At 52.7% G+C, this 15,645-nt stretch overlaps 1 protein-coding gene across 1 annotated transcript; it reads left to right on the forward strand.

The window, feature by feature from the left end:
• Nucleotides 1-7,611: 7,611 nt before the first annotated feature.
• On the forward strand, nucleotides 7,612-15,523 carry LOC34620799 (nucleolar protein 6). The gene is made up of 14 exons (XM_026338708.1): nucleotides 7,612-8,129; nucleotides 8,262-8,759; nucleotides 8,929-9,068; nucleotides 9,315-9,712; nucleotides 10,094-10,511; nucleotides 10,954-11,107; nucleotides 11,478-11,814; nucleotides 12,067-12,205; nucleotides 12,412-12,523; nucleotides 12,940-13,358; nucleotides 13,585-13,735; nucleotides 13,963-14,079; nucleotides 14,442-14,543; nucleotides 14,758-15,523. The coding sequence occupies exons 1-14, from the start codon at nucleotides 7,612-7,614 to the stop codon at nucleotides 15,521-15,523; spliced, it is 4,269 nt and encodes a 1,422-aa protein (XP_026194493.1).
• Nucleotides 15,524-15,645: the final 122 nt, after the last annotated feature.

The following is a 15,645-nucleotide window of genomic DNA, read 5'->3' on the forward strand; positions in this document are numbered from 1 at the left end:
TCGTGGAGCAGACGGCAATCAGAAGGAAGTAAAACACATGTGAACGCCTTATTTTTAGCAGAGCCGGCCCTAAACCCTTGATTCTAAGCCGCAACCTCTAGCTTCAGATGGAGCTGTGGCAGATCCTAATAGAATTACATGCTTTCTGCACGAAGTCGTTGGCCTTGTCCACCGTTCAAATAAAGAAAATCCTAAGTAGTGTTTCTCTTTCAGGGTTACGTGAAGGACCTAAATGAGCTGAGACTGTGAAATGACGGGAATTAGGTATGAGGAGGCGAAATTGCCTGGCATTATAGTTTTAGTGCTGCTGATTTCATGGTGGTGTTTGACGGTGCTCGCATGGGGTGGGTGGCAATGCTAGAGGCTGACTTTTGCATGCCGTTGTTGTATTTTAATGATTTATCGAGTGTTTCAATTCAATAGTGCTAGACTAAATGAATTACGGCTTACATTTATGACTCTTATGCCAATTTTTGTACGTTGCAGGAACGCGTTTCGCTCTCGAGTGCTTGGAAGGGTCCCCCTTGTCTTGGATCGTACTGGCAAAGTGCCTTCTTCTAATTCAGTGAGTTTGTTTTGGTTCTAGCAGCAGCAATCTGAAGGTCTGATTTAGTTCGGTTTTGGTTGGAATCGCGTTTGTAGGTGTAGTCCTGAGATGATGAGAGGAAGGGACTAAAAGGACAGAGCAGATCAGAGTGCTTTACCAACTTTCAACCTGTTTAAAGTGGCTGTTGCTAAGTTCCCTGTCATTAGGTTGGGATGATGGCACTGTTTGTCATCGTTTCTTGCACTAGCCAGTTCAGCAACATCTACTAACAATCCCATGACTACCCATTGATTTGTCATATTGTGTTTTAAGCAAGATGCGACTTGTGGTGTAGCAGGCTGAGGTATCCTTTAGCACTCTCTGCCTCACTGACTAAGAACTAGGAAGGGAATGATTAGTCGGTTTTTGTGTCCGAACAGCTTATTTATTGCAAGACAGCGTTGCTCGATATTATGGTCTCTGGGTGCGCTAGATGCCTTGTGCTACCAGCAGTGAATGCTCGGTGTATTAAGAATGCGGTTACACGCACCCTGGCTGTCCCTCCCCCCGCATTTTGAAACCCTAGGGGGCAGGAGCAGGGGACGACGGGACTACAATAAAAGATGCACAATAACTTTCCACCAAGTTTGGATTGAGGCTGGAGTTAACTGCTTCCCTACGGATATCTTCTACGCAATGTTACACTCTGTAGTACTGCATGGCTTGATGCAGTTGTCCCCTGCTCGTCCATTGGCTGTGAGTGTTGTACAACAGTTGCTTGGTTTATGACAAGTTATTCGGTACTCGACATTATGATTTTCTTGGGCATCACGCTAAGGTGAAACACCCCTGGCGGTGGAAGATGGCGCTGGCACAACGGCTGTAGGGGGCCAAGGACGGGCTGCAAGCGGGTGTGAACGCGGTAGCTTCGCGTCAAACTGCATGATTTTTCAGCTGATAAAATAATTCTGGCGTGTTGTCGATGCTAGGCCCACTATAAAAGTATTACAGCCGTATGGTCGGTAATTTGCTTGAAGAGCTCATCAGACTTAGAAAAGTGCCTTGCTTTGCACCCCCAGATAATGAAAAACGAGTCTCCTTGCGGCACGTTTACTGGACCGAGAATCACTCTAATAACGGCTTCACTCATGTGAAGGATGTCGTCTTCCGCAGGGATACTACAGTTCAAGCCTCGACACAGCCCGAGTCGTCGGTTTATGGTGAGACCGGCTCGACCACAAGCTTTTGGAAAGCAAAACGCTCAAGCAGGGGAATCTATTAGTAGATCGGTATATCGATCACGACAAAGCTTTGACCCCAAAACCACAAATTAGACGGACATCTGGTTTATCAGTGACATATGTAGGGTCTACCTGAAAGGTCACGTCAGATGGTCGCAAGAACGGTAACGGCGTAATGATTGCACATCAGCCTGGGGGCCCATCGACAAGTCATGGACTAGTTAAGGCTTCAGAAGCAAATGAGCGCATCATGTATGCCTTTGTCTGTGTACGAAGGAAAAGTTAGGATTTATAACGTCTGTATTTTGGGGCTGTCAACCAACCGTAGCCTATAGTACAAACAAATCAGGAAAGAAAACCCTAAGGAAGTCGCGCGTTCAGGTAGCGCAAGACAGCCTCCAAACAACATGCTTGCTTATATTATCGAGTACGTCACATAATTCAAAAGTGCAAGGCATGCAAAATTCAAAGAACATAATCAACAAGACTTGGCTCAGCGAAAGCAGGCAGATTGGCGAACAAAAGTCACATCAGGGAATCAGAAGCTCACCCACGCAGGTTGTGGAGCAGTGAAGGGGGACACAGAAGATCACCCCGCATTTATGGACTGACCAAGATACAATGCTTGCATCTGCAAGCTCGCAGAAAGGGGTCACACTGGAAAAGAAGTTAATCTGTTGTCCTAGGAGACGGCACAGCAGCGCAATATGCCTGCTCACTCCTTAGCGCAAACCAAGTCTCAGGCTTGTTGGGGGGTTGCAAAGCTCAAGGATTGGCAAAGCAACGGCAGCTCAGTGCTCCTTCATTTCGAAGTCGAGTCCTATCAGTATACTGTGCGACTTCTATGTTGGAGCATCACGATGTAATCCTAGGTATTCCGTGGTTCATGCAATGGCAGGCGCGCATGCGGTCACACCTGCGCGCTGTGAAGGCGAGCGGACCGGAAAGCCCAGGAAGAGGCAACTCACGGTTCCTCAACAACGCCCGTTCCGCATGTGATAGGCAAAGTTGATGCCACAGAAAGATCCAGCAGTCTTCATGCTGGTGGCCCAGCAAAACAGTAAGAAAACGCGATTTTGAGTACGCCTTTCGTTTGGGGGGCTATGTAAATAGCTATCAGGAAATCGACCGAATAGTCAGCCATGAAACAGCAAGAATGGGTAAATAGCAGCTAAATATCGACGAGTAAGAAACTTGCTGGCCACCTACTGGTTTTACAAAGCGTCGTACACTGGAAATCCCCGGGTCAGCTCCAAACTATGCTTCCTAGCATTTCAAAAGGCCATATCATAAAAGCAATATTGAGCACCAGGCACAGGATTTATTGAAAGGAGGCAAAGCCTAGGAAGCAGCAGCGCCTTTGGGCACAACCCAGGGGCGCTGCCAGAAAAAGAAAGGGGGCGGCTGGCGCTTGTCAACTTCAAGCTCCTGAACAAGGTTGTTCTTGCAGAAGAGTCTCCGATGCCTATCGTTAGCGAATCATTCAACAGCGTACAGGAATCACAGCGTGCGCGGCATCGAAATTAACAAACTAAGCAAATTCTTGTCCACCTATATGGCAGGCAATACAAAAAGCGTTCCTCACTCGCACACGCAGTCTCAGGTATACCTATCGGCTATTTTTCCTGTTAATGCCTTAGCTAGAATTCAGCGTCAATTCAATTGGAAATTTAATAAGCTTATGCAGGAAGGCTTTATGGCGACCTGTAATTAAGGCTTTCGGGATTCAACCGAAACGTTCAAGGGCACCGAAAACACCTGCGGTGTGCGCCTCAGCTGCTACAAACAGTGGTTTGTGAAGGCGTATAAGTATTTGGGTTTTAAAAGAACAAGTGCGAGTTTGGGGAGCTTTTGTTTCGGATGGTGGAATATAACCAGTGCTGGCAAAAAAAGAAGCTACAAAGGCGTGAGTTTTGCCTCTAAGCCCCCGCAAGGACGTAGCCAAATTTTATTACGATGCATTTTATCGCCGAAGGTTTATTCCTGGCGTATGTTGAAATGCTGCTTGTCAGACTGATCTAAGAAAGAAAACGTAGCTTTTGACTTAAAGAGAGCAGGCTGGTGCCGCAGCAAGGGCGCATAGTGGTCGCCTAACACTTCCTCCGCCACTTGCGCTGCACGATTTCAGCTGTCATTTATTCATAACAACTGATACTAGTGACGTACCAGTTAGCTTTATTCTCTTGCAGCAGAATACGGTTTCTTCCCAGCACCAAAATAATTGCCTTCTATATTTAGCGCTCCACCAAAACCAAGCAGCGGTATCCAGGAAGGGAAAAGCAGCTCTCTGCAGTGTGATGGGGTGTGGAAAATTGTCGGCCGTACTTATTTGGGTGTAAGTTTGCAGCCCGGACCAAGATCAATCTATAATACGCCTTGTGGAAAGTTTTGCCCGGCTTTCTGCCTTTTGCAGTACGCCACTATAGTGAACAGCACTACGAGTAATACCACAGTAGTACGCGAAGCGCTGTCGCGACGTCCCACCGCTTCACGTGTGTGCAGCTCCACCGCTGTTATTCGTGATGATTCACGCTGTATATCGAAATTAGGCAAAGCTTATGCTTTGACACTCATGCATCCGTAACTCCTGCCAAAATGCATAATAAATTCCACGTTGAAGATAGCCTGCTGTGGTTCACAACACAACGTGTACTCGGTTGCTTGTACATCCCGACTTCGCTACGCACTGCGGTTTTGCGAAAAACACATGATTGTTTTCTTTAGAGCTATAGTATAATTCATACTACCATGGGAAACTTCTCTCAGTCCTTCTGGCAGCCTAGTGTGCATCCTGCGACTTCAGTTTTTACTGTCACGCTCTGATAGTCGGCAGCTGAGGCTGAAAAATCTCCATAAACCTAGAGCTTTGCAAATCCATCTTGTTTCTCAGAGGATTTGGATCAATTTCCTTATGAACCATTTTTAATCGAATTGCCGGAAGTCAAGGGTCAGGATAGCATTTGCATCGTTGTCGACACACTAAGCAAATGTGCCCCCTTCTTCCCATTGTTCCAGCTATGTCAAGGCTCAGAGGGCCGTTCAACTATTTTAGAGTAATGTTAAAAAGCTCCACGAGGATCTTAGAAGTATAATTACGGATTGTTTTTTGAGTTTATCAATGTTTCTGCCATTCCTTGATCACTTGCCCATGCATTGAGCGGAATACAACACTGCGAGCTACGCTGTCATAAATAGATACACAGAGCTCACCAAACAAACTTTTATTCGATTTATTGCGGCTATAGGTTGTAAAGAAAATCAACTAACCGAATTGATTTCCTTTTTCTCCTGAGTGGTCGTGTAAAACGACACGACGCTCATCGATCTGTTGGCCTCGAGCATCGCTGGATTTCTGGCTTCATCTATTGGTATTGCATTTTTTTTGACTAATATTGCTAAGACGCTTCATAAGCCCAAATTTGTGTACAGGCACTTACACGTATATGCCGCTTTTGAGGCGTTGATTCGGCCATGCTGCATGCACCGGCTGTATTAATGCAAAAATTGATCCATGATGCGGTTGGGCAGTGCTGAACTAGTGTGTAGCTTGGATCCTTCTATACATTTTACTTGCTATGTGTCGTCTTATAGTGGGGGCGTATATATTTCAGCATTCCTGCTGAATGTGTCCATTTAGGCTGGGACCTTTCTGCGTTGCTGACTAATGCGTGTACCTTTCTTTCCTTGTCTTTTTGAAGAAAGGGGCGGGAGCTGCTTTACAGTTCTTAATCGCACTGCGGTTCTTCCTATTGTCTGCCAGGGAAGGGGCGAACAGGTAGGAACTCTTGTGCTGTAGTTCTCGTGGTTAATTTTCCCTGATAGGTACGTCTCCCCAGAGAGCGCTTTATTTGGGAAGCGGGAAGATCTAGGGGACTGATATACTTTTCGAAGCTTCGTAGTACACTACCTATATGTAATTAGGAATAAGTAAGGAGTTGACTTGCTTGTTTGGCTGCTCGTATGTCTTAATTATTGCAGAGTACTGTTAGCTCAAAATAGAGCCAGTGTTTTTTGTTGTGCGTTAGATGCCATGTACAACTACCTGTGAATGCTCGGAGTGTTTCGGGGTGTAGTGACGCGCACCCTGTCTGCATCTCTGCCCCTCTAGGCAAAACCCTGGGGGGAGCGCAGCAGGGACAGGCGGGAGCCCTCCTGACAGAAACGCTTTTAGCTTTCTATTTAGATTGTATTCGGTTTGGTGTTGTCTCTCTCTACCTAGTCCCTATATGAGGCATTATTGCTAGTGCATGAGCTGCGTTGGAGGTGTATTTATCTGCACCCCGACTGTCTCCGTTCGCCGTAGTCTTCGACGCCTCGGGGTGCCAGAGCAGGTGGGAGAGGCGTTTCCTTTCATCAACATATGGTAATACCAGTTCAAATACTTTTACTGGCCCTTCAGCCTGCAAATCTCCTTGCGAGAGCCTGATGCTTATACCACCGTTGAGCATTTAAAGAAGATGAGACTAGATTGTGTACTGTTTGAGCGATACAGGAAAAGCCCACATGTAACGCTTCCTGTAAGGTTTCCGTAGAGAGACAGTGCGCTCTCGGATTAATACAATTTTTTACAGAAAGTTCTTGATCGTTTTTTATGAAAAGCCTTCGGATTCCCGCGTCCCTCAGACTTTCTAACACGAGAAAGAGGGCGAGGTGGGGTGGGCTTTGCTGTACCCTTTAAGCACTTAGTGCATTCACAGCTAGTTACGCGTCTCATCTAGCGCACGCAAACACAACGGTGCATTTCCTTGCTTCCAGCCTAATGTGTTCTTCAGTAAATGAGATTTTGGACAGAACAATCTGCTAGGCAACTCTCGGTAGTTCTTATTTAAATGTAGCTGGTATAGTGAAAAGTCTTTCAGTGTAAATTGGCCCGCTACCCCTCTACCTTAAGAGCCAGGATAATCTGAAGTGAGTGCTCCCATCTGACGGGGGAGAGGATAAGCATTCCGCCTTTTCCATGAATCATTGGGTTTTGATCCATAGAGGAAGGGCGCGATAATCGTTAGCGCTCGTATCACAGACCCCAATAGCTGGGAGCTAGACCTGCCAACAGAATGTCAGCGTATAAAAGCGACACAAAGCACACAGTAGAAGCGCAAGCTACCATATATGCAGCCTAATATGTGAGCATTAGTCGATTGCTAGTTAACCTTCCTGCACATGAAGGCGCAGCAGACAATCGACCTTGAAATGCCCATCCCTAAAAGACTTTGTTTGCTTAATGAATCAAAAAATCTCTAAACATGCGTAATCATTGAAATTACTCTCTTGTGGTCTGTTGAAGGTCTTCAGTGCTGTCAACTATCCCACGTGCAGTGGCTCGAACCACAAAACCGGTGTGAGGCCGACCCGGCCCCTGCTCCTATGAGGAAATGGTTCCATTTAGTGGCCTTCAGATCCTATCTCACAAAATAGAGTGCGATTGAGAAAGAACGTACAATTTGGGTTATGTTCTAATCAGTGAAGGGCCGTCAAACTGTGTAAGGGACTCCAGACCCTGAGGCATGCAAACGGGGTACCGCCCCACAGCTGATCTTGAATCGAGCTTTTCCACGCGCAATATATAGAGTGAATATTTTTTTGGTTACTTGTTGTGTCTCATGCCCTTACTTGCGGTAGGCGGGGCTATTTTGGAACTGGCACAGTGTATGGGTGACATTGCCTCTACTTTCACAAGCCTGCGGCTGCCAGCAGCAGCTCTGAATGTGGACTTCCTCGGATTAACGGCGCGTTTCTCTGACGAAGGCGGGAGTTGCGGCCGCTGTTGCGTCCTCTCCCGACTTCCGTCGATTCTTCCACTGGCCACCTTCCGCATGCGCTCTGTCCCGTAATTGCCGCCACAGCATGGGAAAGCTGGCAGCCAGCCGACGGAGGACCTCCGTACGGGCTTCTCGAGAGAAGGGCACTGCTCATTCTTCAGGGCCTAGCGCCGCTGACGCGCACTTGAGTCTGCTAGAGCTGGAGCTGCAAGAGCTACTTAGCACTGTCCGCTGCCCCTGTCCAAGGGCAGAATCGGCCGAAGGAAGCTCCTCTGCAGCCGTCCTCTCTGAATTCATTGCTTTCTTGAAACACTTCCTGCTCCAGTCGTTCCGCCCGGTACGTGTCTCGTTAGTTGAGGGATCGGCGACAGCGGAAGCTCTCGCAGGGAAACTTCGTTCTCAGAGGGCCACTAGTCTCTTTGGGCGGTTGCCTGGCAACGCGAACGCAACAGCAACAGTATGGGAAGCCACTAGGCCCTCCAAGGTCGAGCTTATAGGCAGCTGTGGAGCAGGACTAGGTCCACCCGGATTTTCGCGAAACGTGGACTTGGCATTCGAGCTACCCGAGGCCGCCCTGGACAGGCGAGATTACCTGAATTACAGGTAGGCGCAGCTTGTCGCTTTAGCGCTCAGGTCCCCTTTCTTGCATCTGTCAACTTCTCGTGTAGGCCACGTTCCCTGTCACGCGCCAAAGGTCCAGTGAGCGGCAGCTTTTAGTTGCGTTTGCAATCGCAGGTACCTTGCGAAGCGCGCAGCCTACGTTGATGCAGTTCACGCACAACTGGTAGCCGAACTGGCGTCGTCGTCCACAGACCTTTCCGAGCGATGGTGTTGGGCGAAAGCTTGCAGGAACGCGCTGCGGGTGGAGGCAGCTGTTTTGCCGTGGCGTTTTGATGCCACGAAGTCCTTCATCAGCCTCAGATTCGTCCCCTACGACGCAGGCAGCAACAACAGCCCGGAGGCGGGCGCTGCAGAGGATGCCTGCGAAAGAGTTTCAAAGCGTCTGCTGCGGCAGCTGCAGACCTGGGAAATTCGCATGTTTCCCTGCTGCCCCGGCGGGCTGTTTAAAGAGAAATTCCTAAGGCCTGGCGCGAATGCCGTGCGGCACAGAACAATTGCCACGCGGAGCCTCAAGGGGCCTTCTGCAGGGGCGGAAGAAACGCTTACAGAAGCTCAAGTGAAGGCGCTTCCCCCGACGCCGTATTACAACGCCCTCGTTCTGGAAGATACTCGGTGCGTCTGCTCAGAGGGGGTACTTTGGTGGCGTGGCAGGGAGCCACGTACTTCCAGGGTATGCTCGCGGGGAGGCGCAAGCGTTTTGTTGAAGCAGGCCTTCCCTCGTAGAGACGGGGAGACTATGAGTGGGTAAGGGTGCTGTTGCTGTTGTGGGCGCTTGCGGCAGGCTGCTCTGCCACGCAAAGATGCTTCGAGATTGCACCGCGGAATTTACTGCCTTTGCTGATGCGGTTCTCCTCCTAAAGGCATGGGCTAAGCGGCGAGCTCTGCTGGCCTCAGGAGCGCCTCCCTTCAATCCCGCCTCAGGTACGACTGCATCATCCCCAATGTCGAAGGCCAACCTCAATGCAGCTTTCACGAGCGACGCTCACGCAAACGTTATTGCATGCATGCTTCCGCACGCGTACCGCTCGAGTGAGCAACGGGCGCGACGTCTGCCGCCAGCCTTGGCATCTGCGTGTGTCTGATGCATCATGGAGTCTGTGCTTCCCTCTTGCAAGCTGCTGAGTGTGTTCTGCATGCTCAATGTAAGGTGGTTGGTGCGTGCTTCAGGCGTCTGCGGCTTCACGCTGTCTCTGGTACTCGGACATATTTGCCGGGCGTCTGGGGGTGCAGCGCGGGTGGCGTCTCCGGTGCAGCTCCTTCGCATGGCGCTGTCGTTCCTGGCCTCGGCCGACTTTAGAGAGCACTATTACTGCTTTGGCGAGGAAGCAGCGACCCCCAAGGCTGAGCTGTCAGAGGCCGCGAGAGCGCAACTGGAAGCCGCTGTGCAGGCTAGAAACGATGCTGCGGACGCCACGGCAGGCTTAGCGAACGCGGAGGATGCCCCTGTAGCCACGCAGCAATCGGCCCGTCTGGAACTGTGTGTTGGGTTTGTGGAAGACGCTATTCTCTTTGATTCTCAGGATAAGGCGTTCAACATCTTGTGGCGCGCGCAGCTGCACATACAGGTGAGCTAGAGCTGTTGCTGCAAGTGGGGGAACGTGTCACGCAGCTGTAGAGCCCATGCCCTGGAGGCAGCTTTCCGCGAAGCCTGGCATGCATTCTGCAAAGGACTTTTGGCGCACACGGGGCCTCTGGGGCTAGCGCCTGTTGTGGCGCGAGAGTTCCCAGAAACGCGACGCCTTTTGGGATGGTCGGAGGGACGAGGGGAGCTGTGGGGAGTGCAGAAAGGGCTGAGGCTCTATATATATATGACGCCAAGGTGCTTTGTAAAGCCTTGCGTCCGGGAGGGTGCTCCCCGCAGCCTTTTTATGTGGGTGGCCGGCACAGCTGCGTCTCTTTTGCTGGAAACTTGGATTTGCGCGGCTAGAGGGCGATGTGTTTTTCAGGAGCTGCAGCAGGAGGCGCGCAGCAGCTTGGCCGCGCTGCAATCCCTGGAGGATCCTTTCATGGCGCTGTTTGGAGATCAGCAGGAAGAGCTGTTGCTCAAGTCGGACATGTGGGTTAGACTGCCGTCGCTGCCGCCCCGTGGCGAAGCCTATCACCTGGAAACGTCTTTTCCAGTGGCCAACTACGAGCCTGCAGTGCCGAATCAGCGTTACCACGGCCAAGGGGGGTCCGTGGAGGATGAAGGGATGCCCACCGAGAAGGCCGCACACATCGATCCCCCTAAGTGGGAGACAGGCGTGGCGTTTCTGGGAGCTGCAACTATCGGCCGGTTGTTGTTGCGAGGGCTGAGCGACCGGCTGCAGACTGTCCGCGTCCGCTTCCCACCGGCCAGCTCTACGAAGGAATCTTTGCAGACGGGTGAGAAGAAAGGCCTCTCTGGACTCGCGAGGAAGTCGCATGCGCCGATGGCTGCTGCTGCACGCGCGCCGCGCTGCAGTGTATCGCACATCTCCTTGGGATGGATTCGGGCTTGGGGCGCAGTAGCCGTAACTGCGTGAGGTGCAGAAAAAGCGCATGCGCACAGAGCTGGCGTCTCCCTTGAGGGGGTTGGGCAGCCGCTTGAGCTTCTGGCAACGCTGGCGTGCGCCACGAAAAGCGTGTGCGCGGGTGCCGCGGCCACTTCTATGTATTCGGTTTACTTCAGGGAGGGTTCGCCTTACGGTGTGCCGTGTCTTTGCGAAATAGCAATCACTTTCGGCCACCGGGCAGTCGGTCGATGGAGGCTATGCTGCTGCTGTGCTGCAGAAAAGCTGTTCTTTTCAAGGGCAGGCTGTCGTGCGTTGCTGCGGTGCGTCTGCAGGAGACTCGGCAGACACTTGCCCCGTGGGCCTGTTGGTTAGCGTAACACTGAACGGAAAGGCTTCAGCGCGGTTGCTGGACAGGGGGCCTCAGGTCGTGGATACCTCGGAGGTGGTGTCAAGGACTCCACGCGCCGTATCCACCGAAAGCTTCAAGTAGGAGAATTTAGACGCAGTGTATTTAGCGCCTAAACGACGCCCCAGACAGCAGCTGAGAGTGCCACAGCTAAGGCGAAATGCTGTGCCCCCGCGGGGACTTCTAGGGGCCCCTAAGGGGGCCCTCCTTCCTCGACGAGGCACTCATCGAGGAAGGGGCAGAGACTGCCTTGATGATTGCCAGGAGCGGAGGGCTTGGCAGCGGCAGACCCCTCCAACTGCATGGCATGAAGGCTGGGCGCTGCGTGTGCTTTTGCTGCCGCTAGAATGACCTCGGGCGATCACGAGAGGGCTGCACGAATCCCCTCGCACTCCCAGCTCGTGATGCCTCCTGATCTTTGCCGTTGGTGTGGTGTGTGTGGCGGTGCAGGCAATTCTGGGGCTCCCGTTGCGACGTCCGGCGGTTTCAGGATGGGCGTATGCTGCATTGTGTCTTGTGGGAAGCTTTTAAGGCCTCGGAGGGCCGTGTGGCTCTGGAGCTGGCATCGGCCAAAACTGCATGGTCGCAGTCTCCATGTGCACAGATCGCGCGCACTGTGTTGCAGCACCACGCAGAAGCTCTCTGTTCGTATTCGGCTTCCTGGCCAAAGGCAGAGACAAAGACAAAGACCACGAGGCAGGCAGTGCCGTACCCGAATCTGGAAATAGACTGCAGCCCTCTGGGTGCTGTCGGGCCTTTGTCTGAAAGGCAGAAGGCTCTCATCCGAGTGCGTCCTCCCGAGTTGCGCCTGCCAGCGTATGCGTTGAGGGCTGCGAAGGCCGCTGGTGCTGTTGTGCTCGTGTTAGCGTCCTCGAGCATCGCTGCTGACCACTGGAGGGCTGTGGAATCTCCCGGTGCTGGCGCTCGGGGTTGCGCTTGTTGCTGCGCGTCCAGCCGGCGAAGGGTGTGCTTGGCGCGTGCGCTTGCGTTGTGCCTACTTGAAGTGCATGCTCCTCTAAATGTTGTCCTTCGCACACAGGCGTTTGCCGAGCTAAAGAACGTGCTGTGTGCTCTGAGCTCTGTCCCGCTGACCATCAAGCAAGTCTGGCACTCAGACGCTGCCTTGCGACACACCGAAGTCGTGGCGACAAACATTTGGGAACCTGAGCAGGCACAGGGTAAGCAGTCCGCCCAAGTGTTTTGCGGGAGGTCCCACAGGCTGGCTGTGCCTTCACTGGAGGGCGTTGCAGCCTCTAGCAGTGCCCTTTAGAAGGCTTTCCTACTACCGCGCAGCCTTGGCATAGCCAGACGAATGTCTCGTTTCTGTTGCCCTCCTCTAAAGGCTGTCGCTCTGGGTTCTGTGCGAGTTGCGCTTGCCAAGCAGGTGCTACACCCACCGTGCACTCCGTGGTGGTGCAGTTTGAAGATTCGGGCAAGTGGCCAGTAGAGCGCCTGGCAGTTTGTCGGCTCAAGACGGCCTTCCTTGTTGCCATGCAGTATGCCGATTCACGACACTAAGTCCCCCCAGCCTTTGCGCCCCTTGCAACAACGCGATTGTGGTAGTTCGTGACTTTGCTACGCCCTTACTTCCCTAGCGGCTGAACACTCCAGCGCATGTTGCACAGCACAGGGGCCTGCCTTTTAGGCTGCGCAGCCGTGTTTGAGACAGTGCGGTGGCCCTTTAGCTGGTCTTGCATTTTTCGGCCAGACGCCTAGCGCTGTGCTTGGCTTCTACACCCAACTGCGCCACATGGGGGGAAAGCGGAATAGCGCGGCGGTTTGCGAGGAGGGGCTGCGCGTGAGGGATGCTTTGGCGGGAAGGGGAATTGGGGGGGGGGCAAGGACGTATTGGCCACTGTGGGTACCGAAGAGGCTTCATCGGATACCATTTGCTGGGGTGCCTGCGCTGCAGTGAAGAGCTGTTGCGGGATTACTCCGTCTCCAGCGACGTGATGGATTCGCACCTAGATGTTCACTTCCAGGGATTCATCTTTAGAATTCGGATTTTCCATCCCAACGAAGTAATGGAGGAAGCCAACATCTTTACGGACTTCTCCCTTAAGCCCATCACATCGCAGCTAGCGAAGTCTTTGGGTGCAACTGGAGGCTCCGGCCGAATGAGCACAACTGGCGGCAGTGGCACCATCCGCGAGGAGAGGGGGGACGCTAAGATGGCATGTGAACTCCTGTTGCAAGAGGACGTCGCGCTATTATACGCAGCTAGTCCGCCGATGCACCAGGATTCTCTGATGCAGCTACGCACCCTCTGGTGGGGGCCTCAGGTGTCGGCTCTTCTGCATAGCGTGACACTCAAGCACACGGCCTTTGCAGGTATGTATGCACTAGTGCTGCCGCAGGCCGGAGCTCTTCAGAAGTTGGAAGCGCGAGTACTTTTCCTCGAATTTCCATCCGTTTATCGTCCCACCGACGGCTCGATACTCAGGTTCTTTCCGCCTTGTGCACTGGGGGTGCACGGAAACAACGGCTGCACCTGTTGGCCTCTGTGCGGCAACTCTAGCAAGGATACCAGATTGGGTACTGCTCTGCTTTTCCGCAGGAGCGGTGCGCCTGGCCGTCTCATGGCTTAGCTCTCAGCTGGTTGTGGGGGCGGTACACTTTGCGGAGCATGTGATGGTCTTCCTCTTCGTAGACTTCCTGAGCGCTGGGTACGGGGATGCGCCACAAAGCCCGCATGTGGCGTTCTTGCGGTAAGCAATACAGAAAGGCGACGCAGCAAAGCAAGGCGTTTCACGGCCGTTTTCGTGGGGAATATAATTTTTTCGAGTTGGCTATAAATGCCTTAGTCCGTGCAGCTTTTGTTGTTGCGGTTGAGATGCTGCTGGGGCCGTTTTCGCTGCAGCAGGTTGGCAGCTAGCTGCGCAGGACTTTGTGTGACGCGAGTTTTTGTTCCGCATGCTGCCTCTCTCGTGCTCAGTTTTCTTCATTTTGTGAGCACCTTTGACTGGGATCGGAATGCGCTGGTGGTGACTTTCGATGCCACCGCCCCGTTAGCAGAGGAGCAGCGCCAGAAAATGCAAGTGTCTTTTGAGCAGTAAGTGGCCGATGCCGCCTCCTGCCGTAGGGCCCGCTGCCCTCTGCAGCTGGCTACGTTGACTATGGTAGAGAATGACTGCAGTCAGCGAGTGGGCGGAAAATATACGGGCAACTAGGGAAGGAGCCGACGGAGCAGTTTTCTCGGTATGCTGCTTCGGCGGGGCGTCCCTCTGTGCAAGCAGTCTTTTGGTGGTGGTTCTGGTTTTGGCTATCTGTTGCATTGAAGAACGCGTGCTTAGGACGAGCTTCTAGGGGTCTGGCAGAATTCAGAGGCCGGACGATCGAGGTAAAATCAACAAAAGGAGCATGGGGTAGCTCATGCAGGTGCCATGTCTGCTGCATGTGTTTCTGGTTACGCAGCTTCCATCAATTTCCCGCAGTGCAATCCCTACTAGATCCCCATGGCTTCATCATCCCGCGGCCAGAGCCCCCGTGTTTCCGCCGCTTACTTGGATGTGCCCGGTGCGTTCCATTGGGTCTGCAGGGTAGATGAAGGAATAGAGAAGGCGAGATGGGTTGCGCCTTCGTCGTTCCTGAAGCATGGGGGTGGATAGACCATTAGATCTCCGGTCTTACTTATATGTCTGGGGAGCCGACAGAGAGTCATGCATGACATCTGCACCTGGCGGGTTTGCGAGGACTTGTTTCTGCTGTGGATTTTGGGTGGCGTTTGCAGAGATGGCTACCAAAGGATACTGGCTCTGAGCCTTGTTTCTGGGAGACGCTTGCAGGATCCAACGTGGAACGGCCTCTTTGCCGCGGATTTGAGTCAGTTTGACCTTATCCTAAGGTTTCGAGACCCTCTGGCTTTGGCCCCCGCAGGGAGGGAGACCGCCCCTGCGCCGCAGAAGAAGCGACGCTTTGCAAATTTGCAGTTCAATGGGGAATCACCGTCGTCCCCAAAAAACCCTCTCCTCGCCAGCCTTCTGCAGCAAGAAGCCGATGCAGACATTGCGATGTACCTTGAAGCAGGGGGTCTAAGCCTTTCGGCTACTTCCCCAGAAACCTGCGCGGTCCTCGACGATCTCTTCCGAAGAGCTGTGGGTACAAAGGCGTGCGCACGCCGCTATTTAATGCTGCGCTTCCTCCGAAAACTCTTCCAGGCCTTTCCGAATACTTTTATTCTGGGACTGGACTTCGTGCAAGCGCAGCAACTGGGAGGAGGCCTTCCGGCGATAGCAGCCCTCAAGATTCCCCCTGGAACGTTACTCTGCAGAGCCTTGCAGCCCACGGCCAGTTCTCCGAGCCTTCTTGTGTCCCCTTCCTGGGACTCTCAAGGGGCTTGTGTGGAGGCGGCTGCAGAGAAAGGGAAGCCATCAGAAGCAGGTTCCTCGCCAGTAGTAGGAGAACGCTCCTTCATGGCGATTGTCAGCCCCGTTATGCTCATGGGAGGCATCCGTGCTTTGGGAAGAGGTCTCGTGGATGCTGTGCAGCGCACGTGACGTCTTCTCGAGTTTCGCCAATTTGTAGCTGGTGGCGGCTTGACTGTGGAGGCCGAGTGATGCCAATAGTGATCCCAAGGGACTCGGGCAGTTACGCAGTGTACACCTGCGGCTCAGAGCTT

This window comes from Cyclospora cayetanensis, unplaced genomic scaffold (assembly GCF_002999335.1).
Source record: "Cyclospora cayetanensis isolate NF1_C8 unplaced genomic scaffold, CcayRef3 CcayRef3_contig_3, whole genome shotgun sequence".
NCBI classification, from domain to species: Eukaryota; Apicomplexa; class Conoidasida; order Eucoccidiorida; family Eimeriidae; genus Cyclospora; species Cyclospora cayetanensis.

Bases quoted from the DNA above. Each gene is read 5' to 3' on its own strand.
- LOC34620799 (XM_026338708.1), top strand. From the start codon at position 7,612: ATGGGAAAGCTGGCAGCCAGCCGACGGAGGACCTCCGTACGGGCTTCT. The intron at 11,815-12,066 runs GTGCGTCCTCCC...CTTCGCACACAG, and splicing joins GGCAGAAGGCTCTCATCCGA to GCGTTTGCCGAGCTAAAGAA. The intron at 14,544-14,757 runs GTGCGTTCCATT...TGGCGTTTGCAG, and splicing joins CGCTTACTTGGATGTGCCCG to AGATGGCTACCAAAGGATAC.